Source organism: Halyomorpha halys, unplaced genomic scaffold (assembly GCF_000696795.3).
Source record: "Halyomorpha halys isolate HHAL.00 unplaced genomic scaffold, Hhal_1.1 Scaffold122.1, whole genome shotgun sequence".
In the NCBI taxonomy this organism is placed as follows: Eukaryota; Metazoa; Arthropoda; class Insecta; order Hemiptera; family Pentatomidae; genus Halyomorpha; species Halyomorpha halys.
In genome coordinates, this window is record NW_027116215.1 from 243,865 (window position 1) to 268,979 (window position 25,115).

The window sequence follows — 25,115 nt, forward strand, 5'->3', positions numbered from 1 at the left end:
CAAACAAATAAGAGTTACAAAGAGAGCTTTTTTTTCATTATTTACTTCTTATGTGTTATTTTATTTATAGATCAATATTTTATTATTATTTATTTTCTAAAAGATTTTTGTATATGAGATTTTGTTTTTATTTGTTTAGAAATGGAGGTTGATATTCAAAAGAAAGGTTAATGCAATTTATTTATTGATAAAAATATACATGGTGTATTATGTCCACCAGTCAATTTCTCACAGCATAATATAAAAAAGATGCTTACTTTCTTTAGGGAAGGCCAAGCTGAAAAATAATTTTCAATTTTACTATAAATTAAAAAAAAAAATCAATTTGTTCAAAAAATATATATAATTTAATGTAAGTTTTGAATTACCTCCTTCCAGGCGTTGATTTTGCAAAGTATGCTAGTGTATGCTAATTCGCAGGCATCTTTCTCTTGAGGAACTAATAAAAAAAATTTTGTTAATTCTAGTCGTCATATTGGAGCTGACTACAAGTATAAATGATTACAATCTGCTGGATAAAGTTATCGTTTCAAATTCCTACATAATTTAATTATGTTTCTTAAAGTTATATTGTGTGATTTTTTAAATTTTCTCATTGAGTTTTTAGGATATTAGGATACTGGTACTGTTACAAGAATTTTAGGATATTAGGATACTGGTTCTTTTACAAGAAGTTCAGGATACTGGTTGTGTTACAAGAAGTTTAGGATACTGGTTCTGTTACAAGAAGTTTAGGATACTGGTTGTGTTACAAGAAGTTTAGGATACTGGTTGTGTTACAAGAAGTTTAGGATACTGGTCGTGTTACAAGAAGTTTAGGATACTGGTTGTGTTCCTGATCTTTCTACTCTAAGTGATGGATCTGTGGAATGTTAATTACGATTCATTAACGCTAGAAAAGTAATGGGGAGAAAAATAATAGTTATGTCAATTAAATTAATCTTGATAAGTTTTAACTGAAATTCAAGAAAGAATGAAAATTAAATATAGTTCTTATAGGAAGATGATAGTTGACCGTCTGAAGTAGATTGGAGAAAGATTGTCTGGTTGGCAGTCAATGAAGCTATCAAAGATTGTCTGGTTGGCAGTCAATAAAGCTATCAAAATAGTAAAGGAAAAATATTTATTGTTAACCAAGGTTTCACCCCACTTTGCAGGACTAAATGAGAAAACATTTTAGAATTAACAGAACATTAAAATGATAATGTACCTCCCACAGAGGGGAATCCTCCACCCCCAGAGTTCCCTCCACTACCAGTCTCTCTAGCAGAAGCACACGCAACAACGCTAGAGAGGATCAAAGTACGCACTGCGACCGCCCAAGACTTGAGGAAGGCCGTTTCTGACCTGGAAAGGTTTACGAGGGAAATGGGAGAACTGAGCCACTTCATGAAAGGGGGTAACCGGCGAATAAGTCGAATTGAAGCAAAGTCTATCGAAAATCTGAATAGTGAAGATCCGGAGGCACTAAAAGCAGCGGTCGTTCGAAGAGTGAAGAGGAGCATCCTAAATCAGATTCAGGCAGACGAAGAGACTCCTTGGAGAGTTATCAAGGAGAGATTAAAGAAGGCATTCGGAGGAGGACGGTGGGCCCCAAAGGAAGACATATTCATGATGATTAGAGAGACAAAGAAACCGAAACAGTCTGGTTGGCAGTATACCGCGGAGCTATTGGCACGCTACAACAGAATCGCTGATAAACTAAGATGATGGAAACAATCCAGGTACAGGGTCGGGTGCAATTCCTATCCACGGTCCTAAGGATTCAATTGGCGAAAGAGCTAGGGAAGAAGGAGGGATTTGCAAGAGAGTGCTTGTTTGCGGAAATTGCTCAAGATCTCATAGGTACAAGCTCTAGAGAGGTGGAGGCCCAATTGGAAGTAAAGGAGCCAGGTTGGACTCGGATAGAATATCATCGGCCAAGAAACATGCCAAACCCTTAGAGAAGAAGAGAGCACAAGGATAGTGGTAGGGATAAAAGGTTGAACAGAGACAGAAGATCAGGGTAAGCAAAACCAAGAACCAGCACCCGGCGATAGGACCGAAACTGTCATGGATGCGTCAAAGATGGGCACCTGGGTGGCTCAATGTCCCCAAACTCGGTGCTTTGAGTGTGGAAACGAGGGACACATGGCTAGACAATGTCCCTATGTGTACTGTAGGCAAGGATCGGGCCAGGTGGAACCGATGGAAGTGAACACCCAGAGTCTAAGGCGAAGAAGAGTGATTCCAAGATTCCAAGTAAGAAATAATTCCGCAAGCGAGTCCACAGAAACGTCGGAGGCCTCTGAAGCAGAATTAGAAGGAAAGGAGCCGGAAAGAGGATCGAAAACCAGGAGGAACTTCCGAAGACGTACAGAGGAAGAGGGAAGAACCAGACAGGAGATCTGAAGGGAATGCCGGCAGAGGGCGACCGCACACAGGTGAATTACAACGTGAGGGAGAAGAACGGTGGTCTGCCTTTAATAGAGATAGCAGGATTAAGATGCCTTGTGGACACTGGCAGTTCCAACACTATCATGTGCCGAAAAGCCCTAGAGAAGTTGTGTGGTGGAGAGAGGACACACCAGATTCAGGAATATCAGTGTAAATTAATCATCCTGGGTGGACCTTAAGTGGTTGAGGGGTAGATGGAGATAAGGAGGACCCGGTGGGGATTTGATAGGGAGAACTTGCCCGTACATATCGTAGGGAGAATGCCGAGGGTGCCAAATACAAAATGATTGTGGGATGTGACCTGCTAGGGAAGGTGGGTGCTTGGGTTAAGAATATCAAGGGGAAGTGAAGAATTAAGTTGGGGAGTAAAATGTACAAAAGGTATGGACAGAGAAAAACCGAGGGCTCGCGGGTCGGAGTAATCAATCAGGCTGAGGACTGGACACAGAGGCTCAAGAGGGAATATGAAGATATTTTTTGAAAGGAGACATGCTCGGGGCAGTCCATGAGATCACACTTAAAAAAGATAAGGTCACTTAGCTGAAAGAGAGGAGATAACCGCAGGCACTACGTCACCACATCAGGGAAGAGCTCAAAAGTTTAAAACATCAAGGAATAATTATTGATAGTACATCCCCGTACAATAGTCCGTTGTGGGCGGTAAAAAGAAGAGCTGGTAAAATTACCGAAAAGTACAGGGTGGTGAAATATTACAGGAAGCTCAACGAGAATACCATAAACGAGAAGTATCCGGGTTGGTAATTTGTGTCTCGGAAAAAGGGAAATTAAACCCTGATTCAATGAAGAGTGTAAAATGTGCGAAAAGTCGCTAAATTAAAAACTTTCAATAATTCTAGCGAAAACAATGTTACTTACTTTCGGTCATCAAAAAAATGAGACGTCTAAATTCCTCAGGAATAAAAAAAGAGAATATCTTAAAAATGAAGTAATAGAGATAGAAAATAATAAAATCGAAAATAACGTCAGAGAAATGTACAAAGGTGTTAACCGATCCCGGAAATTCCGCTCTACAGTGACGGAAATAACAGATAAAAATAATAATATATTAGCTAATCCGGTAGACATATTGGATACGTTTAAGAAATCTTTGAAAGTATTCTGAATACGGGAAATAATTGTCAATCCCCTCTGACTGAACACCAGAGTGCTGAACCGTGGATAGAAGAACCGAGTCAGGAGGGAGTCGAAATGGCCATCGCAAAATTAAAACCTTATAAAGCAGCCGGAAATGACAATACTCCTAGTGAACTAATTAAAGCATGTGGTGAAATTGGAGTTTCTAAAATACAGCTTTTGGTTAAAAAGGTCTGGGGAATTGAGGAGATGCCTGAGGAATGGAAGGAGTCTCTACTTATTCCTCTTCACAAAAATAACTATCGAGGAATTTCACTCCTTCCTGTGTGTTATAAAATATTTACGCTAATCTTAACTAGCCGAATCAGGGAATACGCTGAAGAAATCATCAAAGACTACCAATGTGGTTTTAGACGAAATCGTTCAACTTTTGATCAATTTTTTTCATTACGGCAAATCTTGTAGAAAAAATTGGAATACAACGGGGTAGTTCATCATCTTTACATAGATCTCCAAAAGGCTTACGGTTCTATTGACCGCCAGAAGCTGTATAATATTCTGATTGAACAGGGAATACCAAAGAAGTTAGTAAATCTAGTACGGATGTGCATGGCCGAAACGTATAATAAGGTACGAATCAGTAACGATGATAACGAATCATTATTCTGAGAAATTCCAGGTCCAGTCGGGTTTAAAACAAGGAGATTCTCCCTACCATATTTAAAACCATTTTTATGGAGTAGTCTCTTACAATTCATGCGTCTAGATCTATATTGAGAACTTATATCACACCTGTTTATATTTATTAAAAACTTGCCGCTAGTCTACCAACATGTATATTTCTTCATATGGTTATTATTAATATTTTATTTTAATTTTTCTTTACACTTTATAAACTTAACAACTGTCTTGAAATGTTTTCTCATTTAGCCCTGACGAAGCCCTGAGAATTGGGGCGAAACGTTGGTTAAAAATAAACAGTTTTCTTTTACTATTTTGATACCTTTATTGACTGCCACCAGTACTATCTTCATCTAATTAATATAGTTCACTTTATAACTCTTTTTTCTTTCTCTAGCCTTGATTTAACCCAAGACAAATCTAACCAATAGCCTAAATAAATGATCATAACTCATCCAATTAGTAATGTTATCTTATCAATTCCTACCTTCAGCTTTGCATATCCTGATCAGCTCATCTACTTTGGCTTTATCATCTTCCTCATTGAGGCAATGCTTGATGAGATGCTTAAAATATTCCCAATCCATATTACCATCTTTGATCTAAAAGATAGAAGTTTATAATTAAGGATATTTTAATTAAGTGGATCTTTATTTGAAAACTAATTTTATAAATAAAATCAATAATATAATAAATAATTTTATCTGTTACTCACTACAACTAATTGATTCAAAACACAACTGAGCCAACACTAGAAAAAAATTAAAACAAAACAAACATTAGGAAAATAAAAAACTTTAGTCCATAGAAACATAAGCTCTATCAATGTGTAAACACGGAATATGGCAGGAGTAAAGGTTTATTTACTGCTGCCATATTCCTGTAAAATAGAAACCTAGTGAAGGTGAATAGGGAGTCAATCATAATAAGTAATATTGGTAAGAATTGTAATAAGGAGTTTAGCGCAGAAGAAAAGAAAACCTTTTCACCAAGTTAACTTCGGCTTAAAATAGATAATGAAAATGCTGACATTTGAGGATGTTCATTTCCAGCAAAAAGGCCTCTCCCATCATTGGAAACATCTAACGTACTGATTCTACCCAGCCCAATCAAAGTGACTGTTCAAGTCCATAATGTTACTAGCTATCGGTCCTTCTGCATTCCTGAGTTCTGTCATCGGAAATCTGCTTTACCTTCCAAAACATATTATCGACAAATTAAATCTCACTTCAATTGGTTAGTGTTACACCAAATGGTTAAGATGCCGACTTTTGTTTGCAGTTAGAAATAAATTATAAGTTCTCCATCTTGAATAATTAAAAAATTAGATATTAAAAAAATCCCTATACATTAAACATATTTATCAATGCTTAATCCTACCTTTACTTGATAATCATCAACCACGTACTCATGGTTTAAAATACCCTCAACAGCTTCTGTAACATTTGTGAATAGATTTTACTAATGTTATGTGCATATAAAAACAAATCATATTGGACAATAACAGAAATGTTTTACTCACCTCTGCTTATAGGGTGAATATCAGTACATTGGACTATAGCCTGAAGTTCCAGCAGTGCTATGAAACCGCAATCATTTTCATGGCCCTAGGTAATGTAAATAGAAACCATTAATTAACTATAGTCTTCTTTATGACTATTATATTACTGTTATATTTAAAATAAATAAAAAGAAAAATTAATAGTTCTTAACTTAATTCTCATATCTAAGGTTAGCTTGGGTTAAAATGAAAGCTTTAATATCAAATAGATAGTAGAATTATAACATGATTGACTTAATCTCAGGGCGGGTTTCTAGGCAATCAGAACACTTATATGTCATAACACTTAATTATCTCAATATCTCTTTTACAACTTTATTTAATTTTACTAACCAATTTCATAGAATCTTCTTTTGATGGTTGATGAATTTTGATGTATTCGTTTCTAAAATGTAATGTCTAACTGTAATAACAATGGCTTCCAGTCTTCCCTGCTTCCAGCCGACGGACGTCCTCACTTCAGGCAATCCAAAACACAAGTCCCTTATTCTTCTTGGATGACTCTTCGATGTCTACCTTTTTCAAGATGTCCACCCTAGATAGACAAAAATTGATGAGGACCTCCTCATCCTGGAAACTTCATTTTATATCCGTGCTCAAACAACGAATGCCTAAAACCAAAACATGTCTCGATGTTCCATGTAAACATCGATTGTAGCACAACAGTTTTGGGTGTTAGCAAATGATTTCCTTTCTGAATATTATTCTTTAGCACTTTTTCTTGACTTCGTGGGCTGCCTTGCAGGCTGTATTTGATTTGGTCCACTATGAACAAAATAAACTATTTCAGGTACAAATCTGAGAACTGCTGCGGCTCGTGAGACTTTTATTTCTGTGTTGGTCCCACAAAATGAAAAGGATCCCCCACCATCGTATTATAATAGGGTGGTACTCTGTAGATATCTCCTGTCCTCCTAATTCAGAAATATGGGTATAGCAATAGGACCCAGAAGGAGGTCATAACGAAACAAAGTGGTTGGGAAATTTACTCTTCTGTAAATTAACTCAAAAAACACTGTTTTTTCACACTTTTTTTTTAAAGAAAAAGAAAAAAAAAAACATTTTCTTGATAATCGTTGATTTTGATGGGATGGGCAATTTCGTCCATCAAAATCAAACTTGCCCTGTCTACATAAGGTAGAGGGACAGTGAAGGCATTCCTAAAAGTGTACAGGAATGCTAAAGAGGGGACGGAGAGCCTATGATATTATATTTAAATAATATAATAAAAATTGACTTATCGTTTTCTGTGTATAAACAAACCTATTGTTTACCCTGATTATTATTCTAGTTGGTTATTAGGCCATACGATATTTTGTTTATACCATGAGAAAAAGAAAATAATAAACATAAAGACATCTCTTCTACCAATGGCTTTCATATTAGCTATTATTTATTGATATAATTTACAAAGCTCCATTTTAACAGTAACAATTGTTGACATTTTATTTAATACTAGTCAAATGTGTTAACAAATTATAAATAGGTTATGAAAATAATTGCTTTTATTACTAATCACAACATTATCGAAATATCAATAAACAAATTTTAAAAATAACTTACACTGAATAAAGCAAAATCAGCAGGAATGGTGGCAACTAACAATATAGCAGTTGTTATTAACTTCATCCCGCTTCAACAGAAATAACTTGTCTTCTGAAAGTTGCACTTACAAGAGGGTGAGGCTTACGATTGGCTCCAATATATACAACCACCCCTCCCTCCCCCACTATTTCAGGGTAGATGTTGATGAGCCTCCACTGAAAATATTTGATAAAGTAATTTTTATAAATTTGCTACTAATTTTTTTAAAATAAATCCATAATAAGAGCAGAATTCATGAAATATATTTTAAAATATTTATTTTTTCTTATTTCATGTTATTTTCATGAAAAAATTTTTACAATTCATTTCTGCAAGAAATGTTCTTGGTTTATATGATATTTGTACTCCATCATTCCGTTACAAACATAGATTAATTTTATAATCTAAAGTAATTAAGGATGAAGTAGTAATGAAGTAATGAAAAATTGCCCTATAAATAGTTTTGAAGGAACTATAAATACCAATCACTATTTACACAAAAAGTAAAATGAAGATGATCAAAAAAATAATTACAATTTTGAATTGGCCACCTCAATTTAAAAGTATTCAAAAAATCTGCCTAAAAACGTTTTATTTCAAATTTTAGGTATGAAAAAATCAAAAATAAATATAATAAAAATAGGTCGATAAGGCCTGATTACAATTGAGCCACTTATTTAATTTGTAAATGATAGAATATGTCATTTTTAAATTGTTACATAACTTATAACTGTAGAAAAAATGAAGATACAAAAGATGAGACAGACTTATATCATTACCAATATGTATAATCTCATCAATGAATTTTGATGAGTTAGTTAAATATTCGAAATGATGATCCACCGGAAAGAGCCTACATCATTATTAAATCTCAATCTAATCAGAAATTTACCTCTCCATTGATTCAAACAAGAAAAAGGAAAAAAAGAACTAAGGAGGACTTGACCTTGAAAATAAATTAGAGGATATAACTACCTTAGCATCTAATGAATAAGGAAAAAGTTATAAAAATAATAATGGGCCAATCTAAAGAAAATAATGTTCACACAGTTGTTAATTTATTTTGTATTAATTAATTTGAATATCATTTATATTTAGTATTCCAATAATTTTTATGGTAGAAAAATATGGTAAGAAAGGATCAGATCATTTATTAGCTTGTCTTTAAATTGTTCAACCCTAGCTTGATTGAAAAGTTAGAGTGGCACCATTCCATTTGGCTTTTTCAACCCTAGCGAGATTAGAAAAGTGGCACCATTTCATTTGGCTTGTTCAGCCCTAGCAAGATAGAAAAGTTAGAGTGGCACTACTCCATTTGGCTCATCTCCTCCCTGCCCACCTCTTTACAATTGTTAACAGTCTAAAATTGAAGATTAACTAAAATTTACCAACAAATTCAATATAGAACAAAAATAGTTACATCCGAATAATACAATAATTGTCAGACGGAAGCACACATTATAGACCAGCTCTTCTTAAACTTTTTTGCATGGGAGTCCTTTTGAAAATTGTATGATAGATCGTGGACCCCTTTAATAAAAAAAGAAAAGTGTAGCGAATTTATTTTTTTTTTTTACAAAAATTATGTACATACTCATAAAATATTACATGTTATGTAATCGTTAAATTTAAATAATAATTTTATTGGGGTGGATACATGTGCTTTGCCTGAACTAGTTCTTCTATGTTTGGCTTTGTTTTGACCAGTGCAACTCTCATTGTGATCCATCCTGTATAATCTATTTTAGAGATTATGTTTTGATAGCAAATATTGTAGAAGCCGACTCACATTCACAGTGGAATGGGGTATATTTTATTAAAGTTTAAATCAACTTTATATCAGTGAAAATTTATATGAAACACTTCCTAAGGGTGCAAGACCTGATTATAGTATTAGTACAAGGAAGAGACCTTGTTGTGGAATTTAGGGAGGGCTTTATGGACAAAATTTTTACCAATAGACGTCACGACAGACTGTTCCTGACCCAAGGGACGCCAAGCTATCCCATGCTAGAACAGTGTCGCCATCTATCGTTTTATTTTACAAACCAAATAATAAAACTTATTTTCTATAACAGACCTTCGTTGGAAAACAGACTTATTTTATCTTCTTTTTATTTCTATCTATGATATTATTTTCTTTTTACCAAACCTAATATTATCTTATCTACTTTTTATTTCTATGATATTACTTTCTTTTTACCTAATCTAATATTATTTATTATCTTATCTACTTTTTATTTCTATGATATTATTTTCTTTTTACCTAACCTAATATTATTATCTTATCTACTTATATAACTTTTTTACTTGTTTGTTGCTGCAATATCTGTTTTTTTGTGTTCTAATAAAGTTTTAAATAAATTAAAATTCAGGTTTTTGTTCATTATCCGTTGCATTTTACCACAGATAGAAATCAAAATCCTGCGTGAGAAATACTTTGATAAAATAAAAAAAATTAAAACAAAGCAATTTACCTAATTTAAAAACTAACAATTCGATTTAATAATAATGCGTTATCCCACGCTGACAGATAATTGACAAAATTTGTAGTATTCGATTGTATTTTCTCACTAATTTTATGTGGTATATATCTGAATAGTTTTCACGTTATTCTGGGATATGTCGAAACTGGGACCTCATACATCACCCGGAATCAGGGACGTCGTCATAGGAAGAAGAGTGAGGCAGTTAGGTCTTCCCACTCCCAACCCCCTCAAAAATAATTTAAAAACTGAAAAGTTGGAAATTCGAGAATTTACTTCAAACTGCGAAAATTGTGCCAAAACATTACTCAAAGAAGTTATTATATTCAAAATTGCTTATAAACACAATTTAGTGAGGTCAGTTTGCCAACAATGTTTAAGGAAAGGGCATATTTTAGGGAATACTCCCCCCATGGATCCATTGAGTTGATTTTTGTCCCCTGCCAAATAAATTGTACAAGAAGGGTGAAAGGGATAGGGGTGAAAGAGGTGTCCCAAAGTTTAGGTTCACACTCCTATCGCAGAAATTCTCGTTTTGATTTAGGGAAACTTACCTTCGTACTAATATTAGCAATTTATTAAATTTTAGGGAATAATTTTGTTTACAAATTCAATTAATGAGAATAGCTTAGATATTAAAATATATCGAGGTCATTTCGATTGGAACAAGAAGTAAAGCCGATGAGTGGCTTAGAGTTTCCAAGAAAAAGAAATTGCTCACTCATTACTGATGACTCAGCTTATTATTGTTTGCATAGAAGTCATTAGCTAAGACCTTGATAGCAAATCTAACATTATTTCGTATCTTTCACTCTCATCAAAGTGACTTTTTTTGTATAAGTTAAAAATAAATTTTAAATGGGTGCAAAATGCCTAGGGTTACCAGACTGGAGAGAAGGGCTGTAGCAAGGCCCTTCTAAGCCCTAATATGTGTCCTCCAATACCAGAGGTTCTCAACAATGTTTTATAATTTATGTGAAATATTGTTTTAATATAAAAACACTGTTATCATCAAAGAAAATCCAAACCTCAATTCAAAAATAAACTAAAAATGAAAAAAGAGAGATTGTTAATGGTGTAAAAGTTTCCGCTGTAGAGGAGTGCATATCTCACCACCTCTTAGCTAGGGCTCTGTTGGAGAACGACCCTTCTTCCACGCTCAAGTTAATTAAAATTTAACTCCAATCAACAATGTCACAAGATGAATCGGGAGCTTTAGCAAGGTATGAACCTGAGAATTGCTTCAGCTCGGGAGCTTTTATTTTTGTGGCGGTCCTACAAAATGAAAACGACTCCCCCCATGGTATTAGAATAGGGTAGTACTCTGTAGATATCCCCTGCCCCCAATGTCAGAAATAGGACCAAGAAGGAGGTCATAAAGGAAAAAAAAAAAAAAAAGAGAGAGAGGTTGGACAATTAATTCATAAGTAAATTAACACAAAAAACAATGTTTTTTGAAAAGATTCTGAGAAGAGAAAAACAAATAAGTTCATGGTGTAAAGTTTGCGCCCTTGAGGAGTGCACATCTCATCTCCTCTTAGCTAGGCCTTGAACATAAGCCCACCAGCCTCCGCTCTCTTGGGGGACCTATTGTTGCATAACTAGTGAAAGTTGTGTAGCACACTCTATACCAGATTTTTCTCATTATTTCCCCCAACTTTGAATAAATGGTCATATTATATATATGCAATAATATGCGTGTATATTGTTTTTTGAATTATAGTATTGTTTTCATTAAGTATTGAACTCATATTAATGTTTATTTTCTGGGTAAATGTTGCCATTATATATGATGCCTACAAGGCATATAATGAATAAACATTGGAAAAAAGGCATAATAAAGTTTGCTTCTCTTTCTATAATATTTAAACTACTTCACTTAAAAAAATTGATGAATTTATTTTTCAGATGCCTATACAGGCCAGAGCTGTTACCACACAATCATCAAAAATAAAAGAAAACTTTTGTTTTGTCTTTTAATTAAAATAAATGATGAATTTATGATTAATTTTAGAGCTAAAGTCTAAAATTTGTAATCCCTCTGAAAAGCGAAGGATGAAAAAAATGATCAAATATGTATTAAAATTTTATGATAGAATGCAATGTTATATTTGCAACTTTCAATCATTGAAACTGTGGAGTTAAAAGTTTTTCTGGATTAGTCGAAACATATTTTGGGGCTTAAACCCTTTCTAAAACAAGCGATTAAATTTCAAGAAATAATTCAGGAGAAAAAAAAAAAAGAATAGTATTAAATTTTCAATGAAGAAAAAAAAATTGTACATCAATAAGACAAAGGACAATTTCGTAGAGAATAACTGTAAACAAAATTGATTATGTTTTCAATAATAAAACTGCTACTTCTTAAATTGTATAAAAATTAAGTTTAAACCTAAAAAAAATAATTTACAAAAAATATCATTTTTCATTTTTCTTATTGATCGAATGAATTTTTAATTTAAAATCTAATGATTATAATTTTATCTTTGCATACAGCAATATTTTTTTATAAAATTATGTCGGTATATATATTTAATATACTAATTTCATAACAAAATTATGAAAAATTGGAAACAAAGAAAAACTCCAATATGATAGTTTTAAAGAAGGATACACCAAGCTATTATTAATGAAAAAAAAAAAATAAAAAAACAAAAAAAAAAACATTAAGTGCAACTTGAATAAAATAAAACAAGGTGTAACAGAAACCATGTGACCCATGGTATGAGAGGGGATGTTCTATAAATCATGTGACCGATGGTTTGAGAGGGGATGTTCTATATAAGGAAATCAAAAGAGAGCCTTCTCCTCTTGTTCTGCTGGAAACTTAGCAAGATCTTTCTGCAAGTGCAAGATGAGGTCCTTGGTCGCTGTCATAGTATCTTTTGCTATTATCACTTCCAGTCTGGTCCTAATTCAAGTATGTTACTATCTCTAATAATCTCATTACAATAATATTCTCAATTCAGATACGATACATTGAAAAAATCATTTTCTCTTAAAATGGTCCACTTTAATTAAATATATGAACTGATGAATGATAATTAATGGTATCCCATCTAATTGATAGTTTCTCAATAAATTTCTATATGTATATATTCAAGTGCAAAGTAGCTAAATATTTATCAATTATTTCTTCCATTCCAATCAATAGTTAATTAAATTATCAGCTGATGCATAGATTGCTGTATTCTTAAACTGAGAGAATTATTTTGAAAAATATTTGGCAATATAAGAATATTCTTCTAACATACCATAGAGGAAGCAGAATAGAGGGATGAGATAAAGCTATCAATCACTCATGCCTCATCAAAAATTCTTTTTCGCAGGCACAACAGTAAACTTTCAAATTGTCCTTCACAATAGTAACTATTTTTTTTAAAAAGTTCTTACTATTTATTTAAATTTTATTAAAATTAATAAGTTATACTCAAAAACTTGCAATCTTGGCCTGTTGCAATCCATAATATTCAAATCAACATAACTGATTGTTATTCAATCATCATAAACAATTACTTCTATAATTATTATTAACAATTATTTCAATAATTATCATTAACAATTTATCGTTACCTTATCTAGTGTCAAGAAGAAGACATAATGGAAAAGAAAACAGAAGCCATTACTCAATGTACTGCTGAACACAATGTCAGCAAAGGTATAGATTAGTTTAATATAAATTATTGACATTTTATTGTATTATATACACACATATATTTAATTTTATTACTAGTTTTTAATTAGTAGTATAATATAATTATATTTCATTAAATACAGGGTTTTTCAGGGTTAAGTATCCAAACTTAAAATATGAATTAAGGACCTCAAAACGAGAAAAATTTCCTCTGAAGGTATGTCCGTTAACACTTTAGGAGATGTTCACATCTAAAGATTTTCAACATAGTGTTTATTTGCTGAGAGCACTCCCCCTCCCATATTCTCTGCATATTAATCTACAGTCAATTATTAACACCTCAGGAAAGATTTTCATTGTTATGAATTATTTAGGTTATAATACATTAATTAATACCTGTTCCAACTACTTCATTGATGTAATGTGAACATTAACATTCATATTAAACGTTGTTCAGTTATTTTCTTGAACATTAAAACAGGCTCAGAACTGTTTTTACTCAACAGCAGTGTCCGAATGGCACTGGATATGTCTTATTGTCATGCTCTACGGATGACACCACTGAAATTTTCGGTTGGTGATATTAAACAAAAACTTTACACAAGCTCGGTCAATGACTTTATTCTTTATGATATCCAATGCTGTCCGGCAACTGCTGTTGAGTGAGAGCAATACCGAGACTCTTAATGCTCAAGATAATCACTTTGAACAATATTTAATATGAATGTTAATATTTACATTTCATTAATAAAGTAATTGGTACACATATTAATTTATTTATTTTAAATAAATGATTGCAATTACTTATTTGCAAAACTTTAGATGTGAATATCTCCTAAAAAAAAAATTAATAAACATACTTCTAGAGGAAATTTTTTTCTTGTAATGAGGTCCTTTTATATATATATAAATAAATTAATATCCTTGCAAATGTTAGAAAAAAACTTTTTATTTCAGCAGTATCATCACTAAATAAATCTTTCTTTAGTTTCATTCTATATCTCCATAAATTTTCTTGATGTCATAATAGATACATTAAATTTCCTTACAAATCTTACAGAAGCTGTAAAGAGTATTTCAATCAACGATAATGTGCCTAACGATCCTGAAGTTAAGGTGAGACTTTAGTTTAATCTTGTACCAGTTAAGAAATTTTTTAATAATATATTTCCCCTAAATGTTCTTCATTATTCTCTAATTTATCAATCCCTTAATGGACCATTGTTGTTTATTTCTACTAAATAATCAAATCTCAACTAGAATAGTAACTAACTAAACAGTAATAACTAAAATATCAGTTGATGACATTAAAACCAGCTCCTTGAATGAATCATAGTGCTTAATTTGCTTCAATCTATTATTATTATTTTTTTTTCCTACCCCCAAAGGAGTCATTTCTGCCATCTTGTTTCAAACAGCCCGGTATAGTTTAGCTTTGCTGAAGTAACTCCTGTCTGTAATCAAGTCCGCCATTGCCGCACATGCAAATATGTGATCGCCAGTCATCTCACCAACTCCACAAAGGACGCAGTCTGAAGACTCAGTCACTCCTATTCTCTTCAAGTGGTGCCGCAAATAGTCATGTCCAGTAGCCAACCTGAACCACTGACACCGCTCTTGGTAAAGTCATTGGAGGGCGCCTCTTAGGATCTAGCAATGCCGCCCAGATCTTGCTACCACATTCTCCTCTACTCCTTCAGTGGTAGCACTCCAATCTATTATAGGCTACACTATATGACATGTATAATATAATATTATACATTTCATATTCTGGCACATTATTAATAATTGTTAATAAAACGTTTATTTGGACTTATTAATAAACTAAAATATGGAAAAAATGTTACTTGTTAGAAAAATAGTTTTTTGTTTTTGTTTTCTGGGTAGTTTTTTTAATTTGAACTAATTGAGGATTTTTTCCATTCTATTCTTTATTATTCCACTTTTTTACAATGTTGAAGTTTCAGAGCTCATTCTACCCCATCTCAGTGTCAATTTTGTTCCTATAGCTGTTATCAATTTTTGTTGAAAGTTATCAAGTTTGTTTAAAGTTTTGCTTGCCATCTTTAATATTCTTTTCTAAGCTCTAAGGCTATTGACTAACAACTATTTCAATTAATAAAGCTAAAAAAAGTAGTAGATATAATGTTGATGTAGATAGGTAGATATGTTGATGTAGATAGGTAGATAGGTAGAATGTTGATACAAAAAATGACAACTGATATTAAACTAACAATAATGGAGTTCAGAAATAGAGGTAAAATGGTCCTGAAACTTCAATATTGTAACAGAGTAGAACAACAACAAAAATAGTGGCAGAATAAATTCTTAAGTAATGCAAGTTACTAAACGATTAAGTTATAAATTCTTAAGTAAGGAAGTTTTAGGTACTTCCTATAAGATTTACAGACCGGAGGTATTTGCACCTCACCATCAGTATGCATTGTCATATAATTTCTTCTGAACATGATGTGGATTAAATATTTGCATTCACTTTGCGATAGTGCTATCAAGCCCAGGACCCACACCCCTCCCCCAGCCGATGGTCATCCATCGAGCTTAGGATTCTTTTTATAATCATTCATTTAAGACCCTTTAAGGGCTGCAGTGTTTTAGTTATATTCCTGGGATGTTATATCATCAATTTTAGACTTGTTTTACCATTTTATGCTTGGGATGGGAATTTTCAAAAAATTCTAAAATACCTTCATTTTTTTTCTATCTCTCATTGTTAACACAAAGAAACAATGAATAAATACAAACTATGAAAGAATGTGATAGTTAAATACAAGAGAAGAAGAGAGTTTATCCCAGATTGAAAACAGAAATTCTCAAATAAGAGAAATAGTATAGATTTATAATATAATATATAGTATTGATGTATAATATACTGCTAACAGTATATTAGCACCCTAAGGTGGTAAAGATAATATCTAACATATAAAGCCGTACAAGGTGATGGTGAGTGCCAAAAATATGCATAAATAAACAAAGCATAAACAAATAGTGTAATAAAGGGGGGTAAGTTGGGGTAATATTCACTCACCATATTTTTATTTTCCAGTTTATTACTCTAAATTATAAAATATTTTTATTTTCTAGTTTATTATTCTAAATTACAAAATATTTTTATTTTCTAGTTTATTACTCTAAATTATAAAATAAAATCTGGATACATCCCTTAATAGTTTAAATTAAGAAATTTTGGTATTTCTTTTCTTTCCTGTACTAAAGATACTATCTTTTGCCTGGAGTCCTAAACACATTATGATGGATAAAAGGATCCTACTGTATATATAATAAAATATTTTTATATTCTAGTTTATTACTCTAAATTATAAAATATTTTTATATTCTAGTTTATTACTCTAAATTATAAAATATTTTTATATTCTAGTTTATTACTCTAAATTATAAAATAAAATCTGGATACATCCCTTAATAGTTTAAATTAAGAAATTTTGGTATTTCTTTTCTTTCCTGTACTAAAGATACTGTTTTGAATTTTTTCCAGTGTTGGCTTCGTTGTATTTTTGAAAAATTAGGAGTGGTAAGTTTGAAATGTTATTATTTTATATGCTTATGAATAATACACAAATTAATAATTATTTCTAAATATTCAAAGTTAATTTTTTTGATATTTTTCAATTCCAATTTTGGACCTTATAGATGAAAGAAGGACAAATAGACTGGGAACGATGCAAGTTTATCACAAAGCATTGCCTCAGTAATGAACAAGATAAAGCTAAAGTTGATCAGATTACTGAGATATGTAAAGCTGAAGGTAATAGTCACATTTTTTACTCATTAGATAAGGAACGATAGTTTATCTGGCTGATTGGAAATTTTATAATCCTTAATCCAGAACTTGATCAAATAGTTGATAGAGATTCTTTAGAGTAGTTAGTTCAACTAAAAACTAAAATTTATTATTAAGTATTATTAGTAATTATTATTATTGCATTTTTTAACGAGTTAAAGTTTATAATATATAAATATATTTGTAAACAGAGCTTGGCAAACATTATTTATAAATAAAACTATGAGTATATTGTCATGGATATAATGCTTATTTATTAATGAACAAATAACAACTAAAAATTGTATCCATGACATTATATTCATAATTTTATTCTTAACTATTTTTTTCCCAGCTCTGTCAACAAATCTATTTGAATGATCAACTATATTTATTTTGAACTTGAAATACATATAACTATTATGCAATTGTTAAAATAAATTTGTTTTTTAAACAGTTCCTAAAGACGAAAAAGATGAGTGCCAGCTAGCATATAGTGCGATGGTTTGCAAAATGAAGAACTGGAAGAATGTAACTAAACAGATTAATTAAAATCATACATTTTTTGTAAATATGTGTAGTTATTTTATTTACAGTATACATTTTTTTTTTCAGTTTGGTCTCCAATAACGGGAAAGAATAATAAATTAGCCGCTTTGACTGCCTTAGTTGAGAGGAATTACAGGCATTATCATATAATCAATTAATTGGATCGATCGCATTTTATTTTTAATATTTGATAAATCTGCTATATTTTATTTTATCCAACATTTGTAAGTTTAAAAAAATAAAAAGTGTTCTCTACAAGTCCTATTGATCATTGATATAGACCATCTGCAAACTACATAAGGAGTGAAACATTAAAGTAATAGAATATGTATAAATATCCACTATTCCAAACTATAGCAATATTTTTATTTATAATAGAATAAATCACATTAACAGTCGTTAACATCTATATCCTCTAAAAAACTTATTATTACTGTTTTTAATATGTCCATTTAAAGTAGCAAGCAATATAGTTTTTTAGTACAAAGCAGAGATAGAGGGAAATGGCATCATAATTTAGATGAAAATGGCCCAATGGGTTTGTTGAGGTTAAATAAAACAATTAATAATTATAAAATCAATAACTTAACATCAATTAATGCAAATAATACAAATAAGAGCAAAATATTATAAAGTGATTACTAGGCAGAGAGAAATAACGTGGACAATTTATAGAAACATAACAACATACACAAAATAAAGGATAGATTAAAAAACAAAACTAATGTTGAAATAGCAATTATCATTAAAAACCTCTTGGCATTTGGTGAAACTTTCAGTTTTAACTTTGATAATAATGAGAAAGAAATAATAAAAATTACATCCGATTTAGAAGTGTTCTATGATAAAACTGAATCATCAGAAAATCATATAAATGCCACAAGAAAAAAGATATGCGGGTTAATCAGTAATTATATAAATAGTTAAAGTATGAAGAACATCACAGCACTCAATATACTCATTAATAAAGACTATTACTATTAATATACTCAATTATAAAGACCTAAAACATTTTGAGAAATAATTAGTGGTTATCAAAGCAGAAAAAAACAAAAATTTAGTTGTTATGTATAAAGAAGAATATAAAAGAAAAAATAGAAGTATTGCTGAGTCACAAAAATATTTATAAAAAAGTAAGACATAAGCCATTTAAAGAACTGACCAAAAAACTTAATGCATACATTGATAAAAACACAAAAAGGGATACAACTACAGATAACATACTTCACTAAACCCAGAATATACGGATTAATAAAATTACACAAGAAGAATCATGATATAAGAGTAATAATAAACAATAATCACAGAGCTACAAAAGCACCAGCATCTCTAAATCTGGCGCTAAATGAATATAACAATAATAATGACCATGATATAAAAAATTCATGCGAATTAAAAAAAATTGTTGGAACTATAAAATTGCAAAGAAAATATCTAGAAATCATAAACCTAGATGCAAAATTGCCAACATCTCACTAGAACAAGTAATACAATTATAAGATAACAAATTTGTGTCATTGTAGTGGGACCAAATAAAAAATAATATTAAAATTAAAGACAAAAATACATTTATTGAAGGAATAAAGTTAATTGTAAATAATAGCTTCTTTAAATATAATGATAAGTACTGTATGGAAGTGAGGGGCCTGCCAATGTGATCAAACGTGTTCACCAACCTCAGTGGAATATATATGAATTATCTAATTAAATAATTTATTACTAAATAATTCAAAAACACTATCCAAATTATAGTCTCAAAACATTTATTTCATTCACACGTCCAACGTTTCGGCCAATTCGGCCATCTTCAGGGACAATCTTAATTTACTATGAGACATATCATTTAACCCTTTTAAAAAAACTCCATACAGGCTATTCTGCCCAGGTCAAAATATTTACATCTAATATGTCAAAAATACAATAAACACCTAATAAGTCAAAAACATAAAAAACACAGTCAAATTATTTCTCTTTTACCACAATTTATACACTAAATATTATAACCTCACTTGATGGTGAACCTCACCAAAGTGAGGTTATAATATATAGTGTATAAATTGTGGTAAAAGAGAAATAATTTGACTGTATTTTTTATGTTTTTGACTTATTAGGTGTTTATTGTATTTTTGACATATTAGATGTAAATATTTTGACCTGGGCAGAATAGCCTGTATGGAGTTTTTTTAAAAGGGTTAAATGATATGTCTCATAGTAAATTAAGATTGTCCCTGAAGATGGCCGAATTGGCCGAAACGTTGGACGTGTGAATGAAATAAATGTTTTGAGACTATAATTTGGATAGTGTTTTTGAATTATTTAGTAAAAAATTACCAGTCTCAAGAAAGAAATTTAAAGATTATAAATAATTAAATAATGTTCACAAGAATTAATATATAAGCCGATATTAATATCAAATACATACATGACTTTTTACTGAATATAAACAAAAATAAAGAAGATGAAATAGTAATGTGGTTCAACAGTCAGGATGACAAAGGCAATAAATGGAATTGATATTAAATAATGATGAGATCAAAATGGTTCAAAAAACCAATAACAAGTAATACAATTTTAAATAACCTATCCAATTATCCATACATTGTAAAAAACTTAATAAACAAAGCTCAAAAAATAACTGATGTGAAATACTTGATGAATAAAAAACATTAATATAGCATATATTGATAGAAAATTTATATCCAAAAATACTAATCAACAAATTATGGTATGGTAATAACACTGAAAATAATAAAGAGAAAAGTAAAAAGACAGAAGATGATATGAAAAACAAAAATAAAATTAGAAAAAATAAATGAAAGCAAGAAAAATAGTCGAACTACAATCACAGATTATTATAAAAATGCAAATATAAATGAATATGAAACAATACTTAATGATCAAGTGAATAATGAAATTAACATAGCAGATAAACAATCAATAAAATTCTCTAGCAACAACCTGAATTGATATCTAACCAACATGAAAGATAAATGAGATAAACAGGGTATCATTTACAAAACAAACTCCTAAGATTATACGCAAATATCCAAAAAACTCAGAACCAGTACTAATGTGCAACATGGGAAGGCCTACAAAAATACTAAAATTACAAAGGTAAGAGGGCTAGCATCCCATAGCGTCACAAAAATACAGTTTTGATTTCTAAAATGTTAGGATTTTGGAAAAGGAAAAATAAAAAGTTAAAGGAAGCTATTATGAAAAAGAATACTGCTAATAATAAAACTGACACAAAGAACATGAACATAAATTATGCATATATTATAAATCAATTTCAGTTATAAAAGCATCGAGTTTAGAATAGTCCCAAAAAAACAAAAATATAAAAGAAAAATCGAGGACCTGATAGCTGAGCAGGCTGGGGCGAGGGTCCCAGAGCGCTTGGTTCAGAAGGTTGTGGGTTCAATTTCCGTCTGGGCTGTTGAATATTTATTTCGCAGCGGCCCCGAGAAATGAACCTTGACATTCCCACTCTGGGGCTGCATAGGTCCTCAATGGAGGACTTAAGCCAAAAAAAAAAAAATTGAAAGAAAAAGTTCCATAAGGACATATTACCATAACAATAGTAGTAGAGGGGACGGATTAAGCCAGGGACATTGTGTTTGTTCTCTGTGATGGAGAAAATGAATAACAAATATTAGTATAGATTATCTGCGCACAAATGGTATTGAGAATGTTGGATAAGGATGGGAAGGTCATTGATGTAGATAGCGAAAAGGGTAGGGGATAGTGATGAACCCTGAGGGACCCAGACACAGGTGAGGGGTTGAGTAATTGATGGAGGTTTATCAGGAACCACTACGTACTGGGAACGATCGGATAGGAAGGATTGAAACCAGCGCAAAGCACTGTTGGATAGAGGAAGATTTCGTAGTTTGGTAAGAAGGATGTTGTGATTATATAGTAGTTCTATTTCATCCTTTTGTATTGATGTAAACTTTAGATAAAGTGGCCGTGTTTTTGTATGCAATATCTAGCTGATATATTAAAACATATTTCCACTAATAAATATAATCTTAAAGACTCATTTGAATTTCAAAAAAATATCAGCTAAATATTACACAAAAACACAGCTACTTTATCTAAAGTTTACATCAATACAAAAGACAAGGATGAAATAGAACTACAATCTAATGTGGTGTATGCAATCTCCTGTGAAGAAAATGGCTCTCACTACAAATTTTAGACAAACAGGACATAAACTTAAATTTGATGCACCAAAAATCATATATTGGGAAAAAAAAAAAATTCAAGTGAAATTTTATGAATCAATAAAAAATCAGATGTATAAAATTTAAATTCATGTTATTCTAACCTAATAAATACATAAAGACACAAATAACAACATAAAATAGAAACAGACAAAATATCAACAACAGACTGAGAAATAAACAAAAAAAAATAATAAAAAAACTAAAAAAAAAAACCGGTACATATGGCGAAGCCTAAATGCAACCGATTTTCATTTCAAAACCGTTTTGGTCCTTCCCAAAAATTTTAACATGTTAGCATCGTAAGGTAGAACACACTCTGCAGTTGAGAATTTTTTTATATAATTATTTGAAGAGAGTGTATGTTATAAAAAAAAAAAACTGTGTTTTTCTCATTGTAGGGAATGACTATGTAAACAATATAGTTGCAGAACGTCGCCACAAGATGTATTATTACAAAGTAATCATTGTATATATTGTAATATGCTCTTCTTGAGAAATAATATATTTTGATGTATAAAGGGTTATTAATATGTTTTATTTTATATATAATTTTAATATTGTCATTTGTTATTTTAAATTATAAAGCAACCTAACCAGTTTTCTTTGTCTAAAAGAAATACGTTGTATTCCAAACAAAGCCAAGATGGCGGTACGTATTCTTCAGTCAAGTCCATGTGAGCAGTTTTAAATATCATAAAAACTATTTTAACTCTTTCCATCATAATTGAAAATACAGTAAATTAAAGGAAAAATAGAAATCAAGAAATAGTGCTAATGAATAATATTCAGAAAGTAAATCATTTGGAAAAATCCGAAACTGTTGTGCGACAATCGATGTTTACATGGAACCTCAAGGCAGGTTTTGGTTTTTTGAACTTGTGGCACTCGGGTCGGTGGCGCGGAAGAGAGATGAGGTCATGAGCAAGAAGAAGCTTCATCAATTTCTGTCCAGCAAGAAGAAGAAGCCATTTTGGACGCCACAACAATAGAAGAACAAAGAAAACACCAGGAATCAAGAAGATCGTAGAGCTTGGTTAGTTTGGTTATAACTAAATTTGAATTCATTGTAAAATAGATATTAATTAATTTAAGTTAATAGTAAAAGTGTTAGTGTTCTGATTGTCTAGCAAACACACGCCCTGAGATTAAGAGTCTCTCTTTTTATATAATAAAATTAAGAGTCTTTTTATATTATAAAAGTTTAAATATTATTCTATTATCCATTTGATATTAGTGTTCTTAATTTGAACCCAAATCTCTTATATCTCTTATATTTGAGAAGTTATAAAACGAGTAAAGATTCTTTTTATTTAATTTTTAATATTTTTAAAAATATTACAATATATACCTTTAAAATAAAGTTTCAAAAAACCTATAATGCTGTAAAACTGCATAAATCCATTTTGACGACAGCTCTGTATCTTCTGATTGAGCTCCATCAAAACTCATATCATCAGCTGTACTCTTGGAATCCAGACTCTTTTCTCCCCTGTTGTTTACATTTTTACCAGCCCAATATTAATATCTTTCAAGTACTTTGTTGAAAATTTGATATGCGACCTTTTTTTCCATGTGAAGGTCGCATCTACCAAAGAGCACACAGAATTACTAAACATCAGTCAACAGCTGGGTCGACTAATGGATATGGACATGATTCAAGTTTCTATGAATGGGGCATTTTGAATGAAATAAACTATTTTTTTAATAATAAAACAGCAAATTAACTTTAATACATTAACATAATTTATTGTTATATTATTTTACAATATATTTTTTTACAATATGATATATACATTACATATAATTATGGCAATTAAAACCCCACTAACTTATAGTTATATAGTTTTAGAACTATAGTGGAATAATTTATTCATTTTTTTAATTACTCATTTAATTTCTTTGCAAAAGTTGACACATTTTAGAACTGTAAAAATTCACTTACATAGGGTAATAATAATAAAAGAAAAAAGAAAAGTAATTTTAACTAGATTTTCATTTACTAAAATTTTCATAAATATCTTTCTGTTTTATCCTCTATATTCTTGTTTTTTAAAAGCAATTCAACAATTCACACTTCTAAAAAGCTGAAACTAATTCAGAAAAGAAAAATAACCAACACACACAAATAAAAATTCCTAAACAAATTATAGGAACTCTAACAAAATTTTAAACTTTAGACAAGTAAAAGGTTTTTTTTATTCTATCAAAATATAAATACAATCAATATACAAACATGATAATAAGTTTAACATTTACGTATCAATGTCTATACAAATTAACAAAAATCAATCTTTATAATTTATTTAGGCAAAGACTATGCCCAGCACGGTCGTTTTTATCTTCAAGGCCAACTTTATAAAAATAAAATGTCACTGCCCATTCGGCTGCCGATAATGCACAATACGCTACTATCATATATAAAACTCATACATATTAATATATTTACAGTTATAGTGTTACAATAGGTAAAGCAAAAGCGGGTTTAATAACATCAAGTTTTTAATCTTACATGAATAAATAAATAAATAAGTATAACTAAATAAAAATGTAGTATTTTCTTCTATTTATATAATATAAGGTTTATTGATAATGAACATATATCTGCAAAAGGTCTGTAGGAAATCGAAAAATATTATATTCTTTACATTAACTAAAAAAAAAAATTCAACTAGCAAACTGGACAACTAGTGGAACAAATGATGAGGAATCGACCCAATTATTAAACTTATATTAGAATCAGTAAGTGAGGAGAAGATGGTTGGGGGTGCGGTAATTAGAATCAGTAAGTGAGGAGAAGATAGTTGGGGGTGCGGTAATTAGAATCAGTAATTGAGGAGAAGATGGTTGGGGGTGCGGTAATTAGAATCAGTAAGTGAGGAGAAGATGGTTGAGGGTGCGGTAATTAGAATCAGTAAGTGAGGAGAAGATGGTTGGGGTGCGGTAATTAGAATCAGTAATTGAGGAGATGGTTGGGGGTGCGGTAATTAGAATCAGTAAGTGAGGAGAAGATGGTTGGGTGTGCGGTAATTAGAATCAGTAAGTGAGGAGAAGATGGTTG

At 30.9% G+C, this 25,115-nt stretch overlaps 3 protein-coding genes across 5 annotated transcripts in view; 1 reads left to right on the forward strand and 2 right to left on the reverse strand.

Moving 5' to 3' along the window:
* The window catches only part of LOC106678077 (uncharacterized), a 19,712-nt gene extending 19,441 nt beyond the window's left edge, over positions 1-271 (reverse strand). Inside the window, exon 1 of the mRNA XM_014416371.2 lies at positions 258-271. The gene's annotated coding sequence lies outside the window, so the exon portion shown is untranslated. The remainder of the gene's footprint in view (positions 1-257) is intronic.
* Positions 155-7,526, reverse strand: LOC106678078 (uncharacterized). 3 transcript variants are annotated; one of them, XM_014416375.2, is made up of 7 exons: positions 7,337-7,526; positions 5,735-5,819; positions 5,593-5,648; positions 4,928-4,963; positions 4,700-4,814; positions 369-439; positions 155-277 (listed from the first exon to the last, which is right to left on the reverse strand). In XM_014416375.2, the coding sequence occupies exons 1-7, from the start codon at positions 7,400-7,402 to the stop codon at positions 263-265; spliced, it is 444 nt and encodes a 147-aa protein (XP_014271861.1). In that variant the 5' UTR covers positions 7,403-7,526; the 3' UTR covers positions 155-262. The 3 variants fall into 3 exon arrangements, with proteins under 3 accessions (XP_014271861.1, XP_014271863.1, XP_014271862.1); XM_014416377.2 differs by lacking the exon at positions 7,337-7,526 and adding an exon at positions 6,107-6,453; XM_014416376.2 differs by lacking the exon at positions 4,928-4,963.
* Positions 7,527-12,606: 5,080 nt separating this feature from the next.
* Positions 12,607-18,234, forward strand: LOC106678079 (B1 protein). The gene is made up of 7 exons (XM_014416378.3): positions 12,607-12,763; positions 13,426-13,501; positions 14,538-14,593; positions 16,992-17,027; positions 17,147-17,261; positions 17,734-17,807; positions 17,892-18,234. The coding sequence occupies exons 1-7, from the start codon at positions 12,698-12,700 to the stop codon at positions 17,904-17,906; spliced, it is 438 nt and encodes a 145-aa protein (XP_014271864.1). The 5' UTR covers positions 12,607-12,697; the 3' UTR covers positions 17,907-18,234.
* The last annotated feature ends 6,881 nt before the right edge of the window (positions 18,235-25,115 follow it).

What these genes read in the sequence shown, in the direction of transcription:
- LOC106678079 (XM_014416378.3), top strand. Translation starts at nt 12,698, where the DNA reads ATGAGGTCCTTGGTCGCTGTCATAGTATCTTTTGCTATTATCACTTCC. An exon ending in CTAACGATCCTGAAGTTAAG is followed by an intron (nt 14,594 to 16,991) that starts GTGAGACTTTAG and finishes AATTTTTTCCAG; the next exon opens with TGTTGGCTTCGTTGTATTTT. An exon ending in TGAGATATGTAAAGCTGAAG is followed by an intron (nt 17,262 to 17,733) that starts GTAATAGTCACA and finishes TTTTTTAAACAG; the next exon opens with TTCCTAAAGACGAAAAAGAT.
- LOC106678078 (XM_014416375.2), bottom strand. Translation starts at nt 7,402, where the DNA reads ATGAAGTTAATAACAACTGCTATATTGTTAGTTGCCACCATTCCTGCT. An exon ending in CTGATTTTGCTTTATTCAGT is followed by an intron (nt 5,820 to 7,336) that starts GTAAGTTATTTT and finishes TACATTACCTAG; the next exon opens with GGCCATGAAAATGATTGCGG. An exon ending in TTTTGAATCAATTAGTTGTA is followed by an intron (nt 4,815 to 4,927) that starts GTGAGTAACAGA and finishes TCTATCTTTTAG; the next exon opens with ATCAAAGATGGTAATATGGA.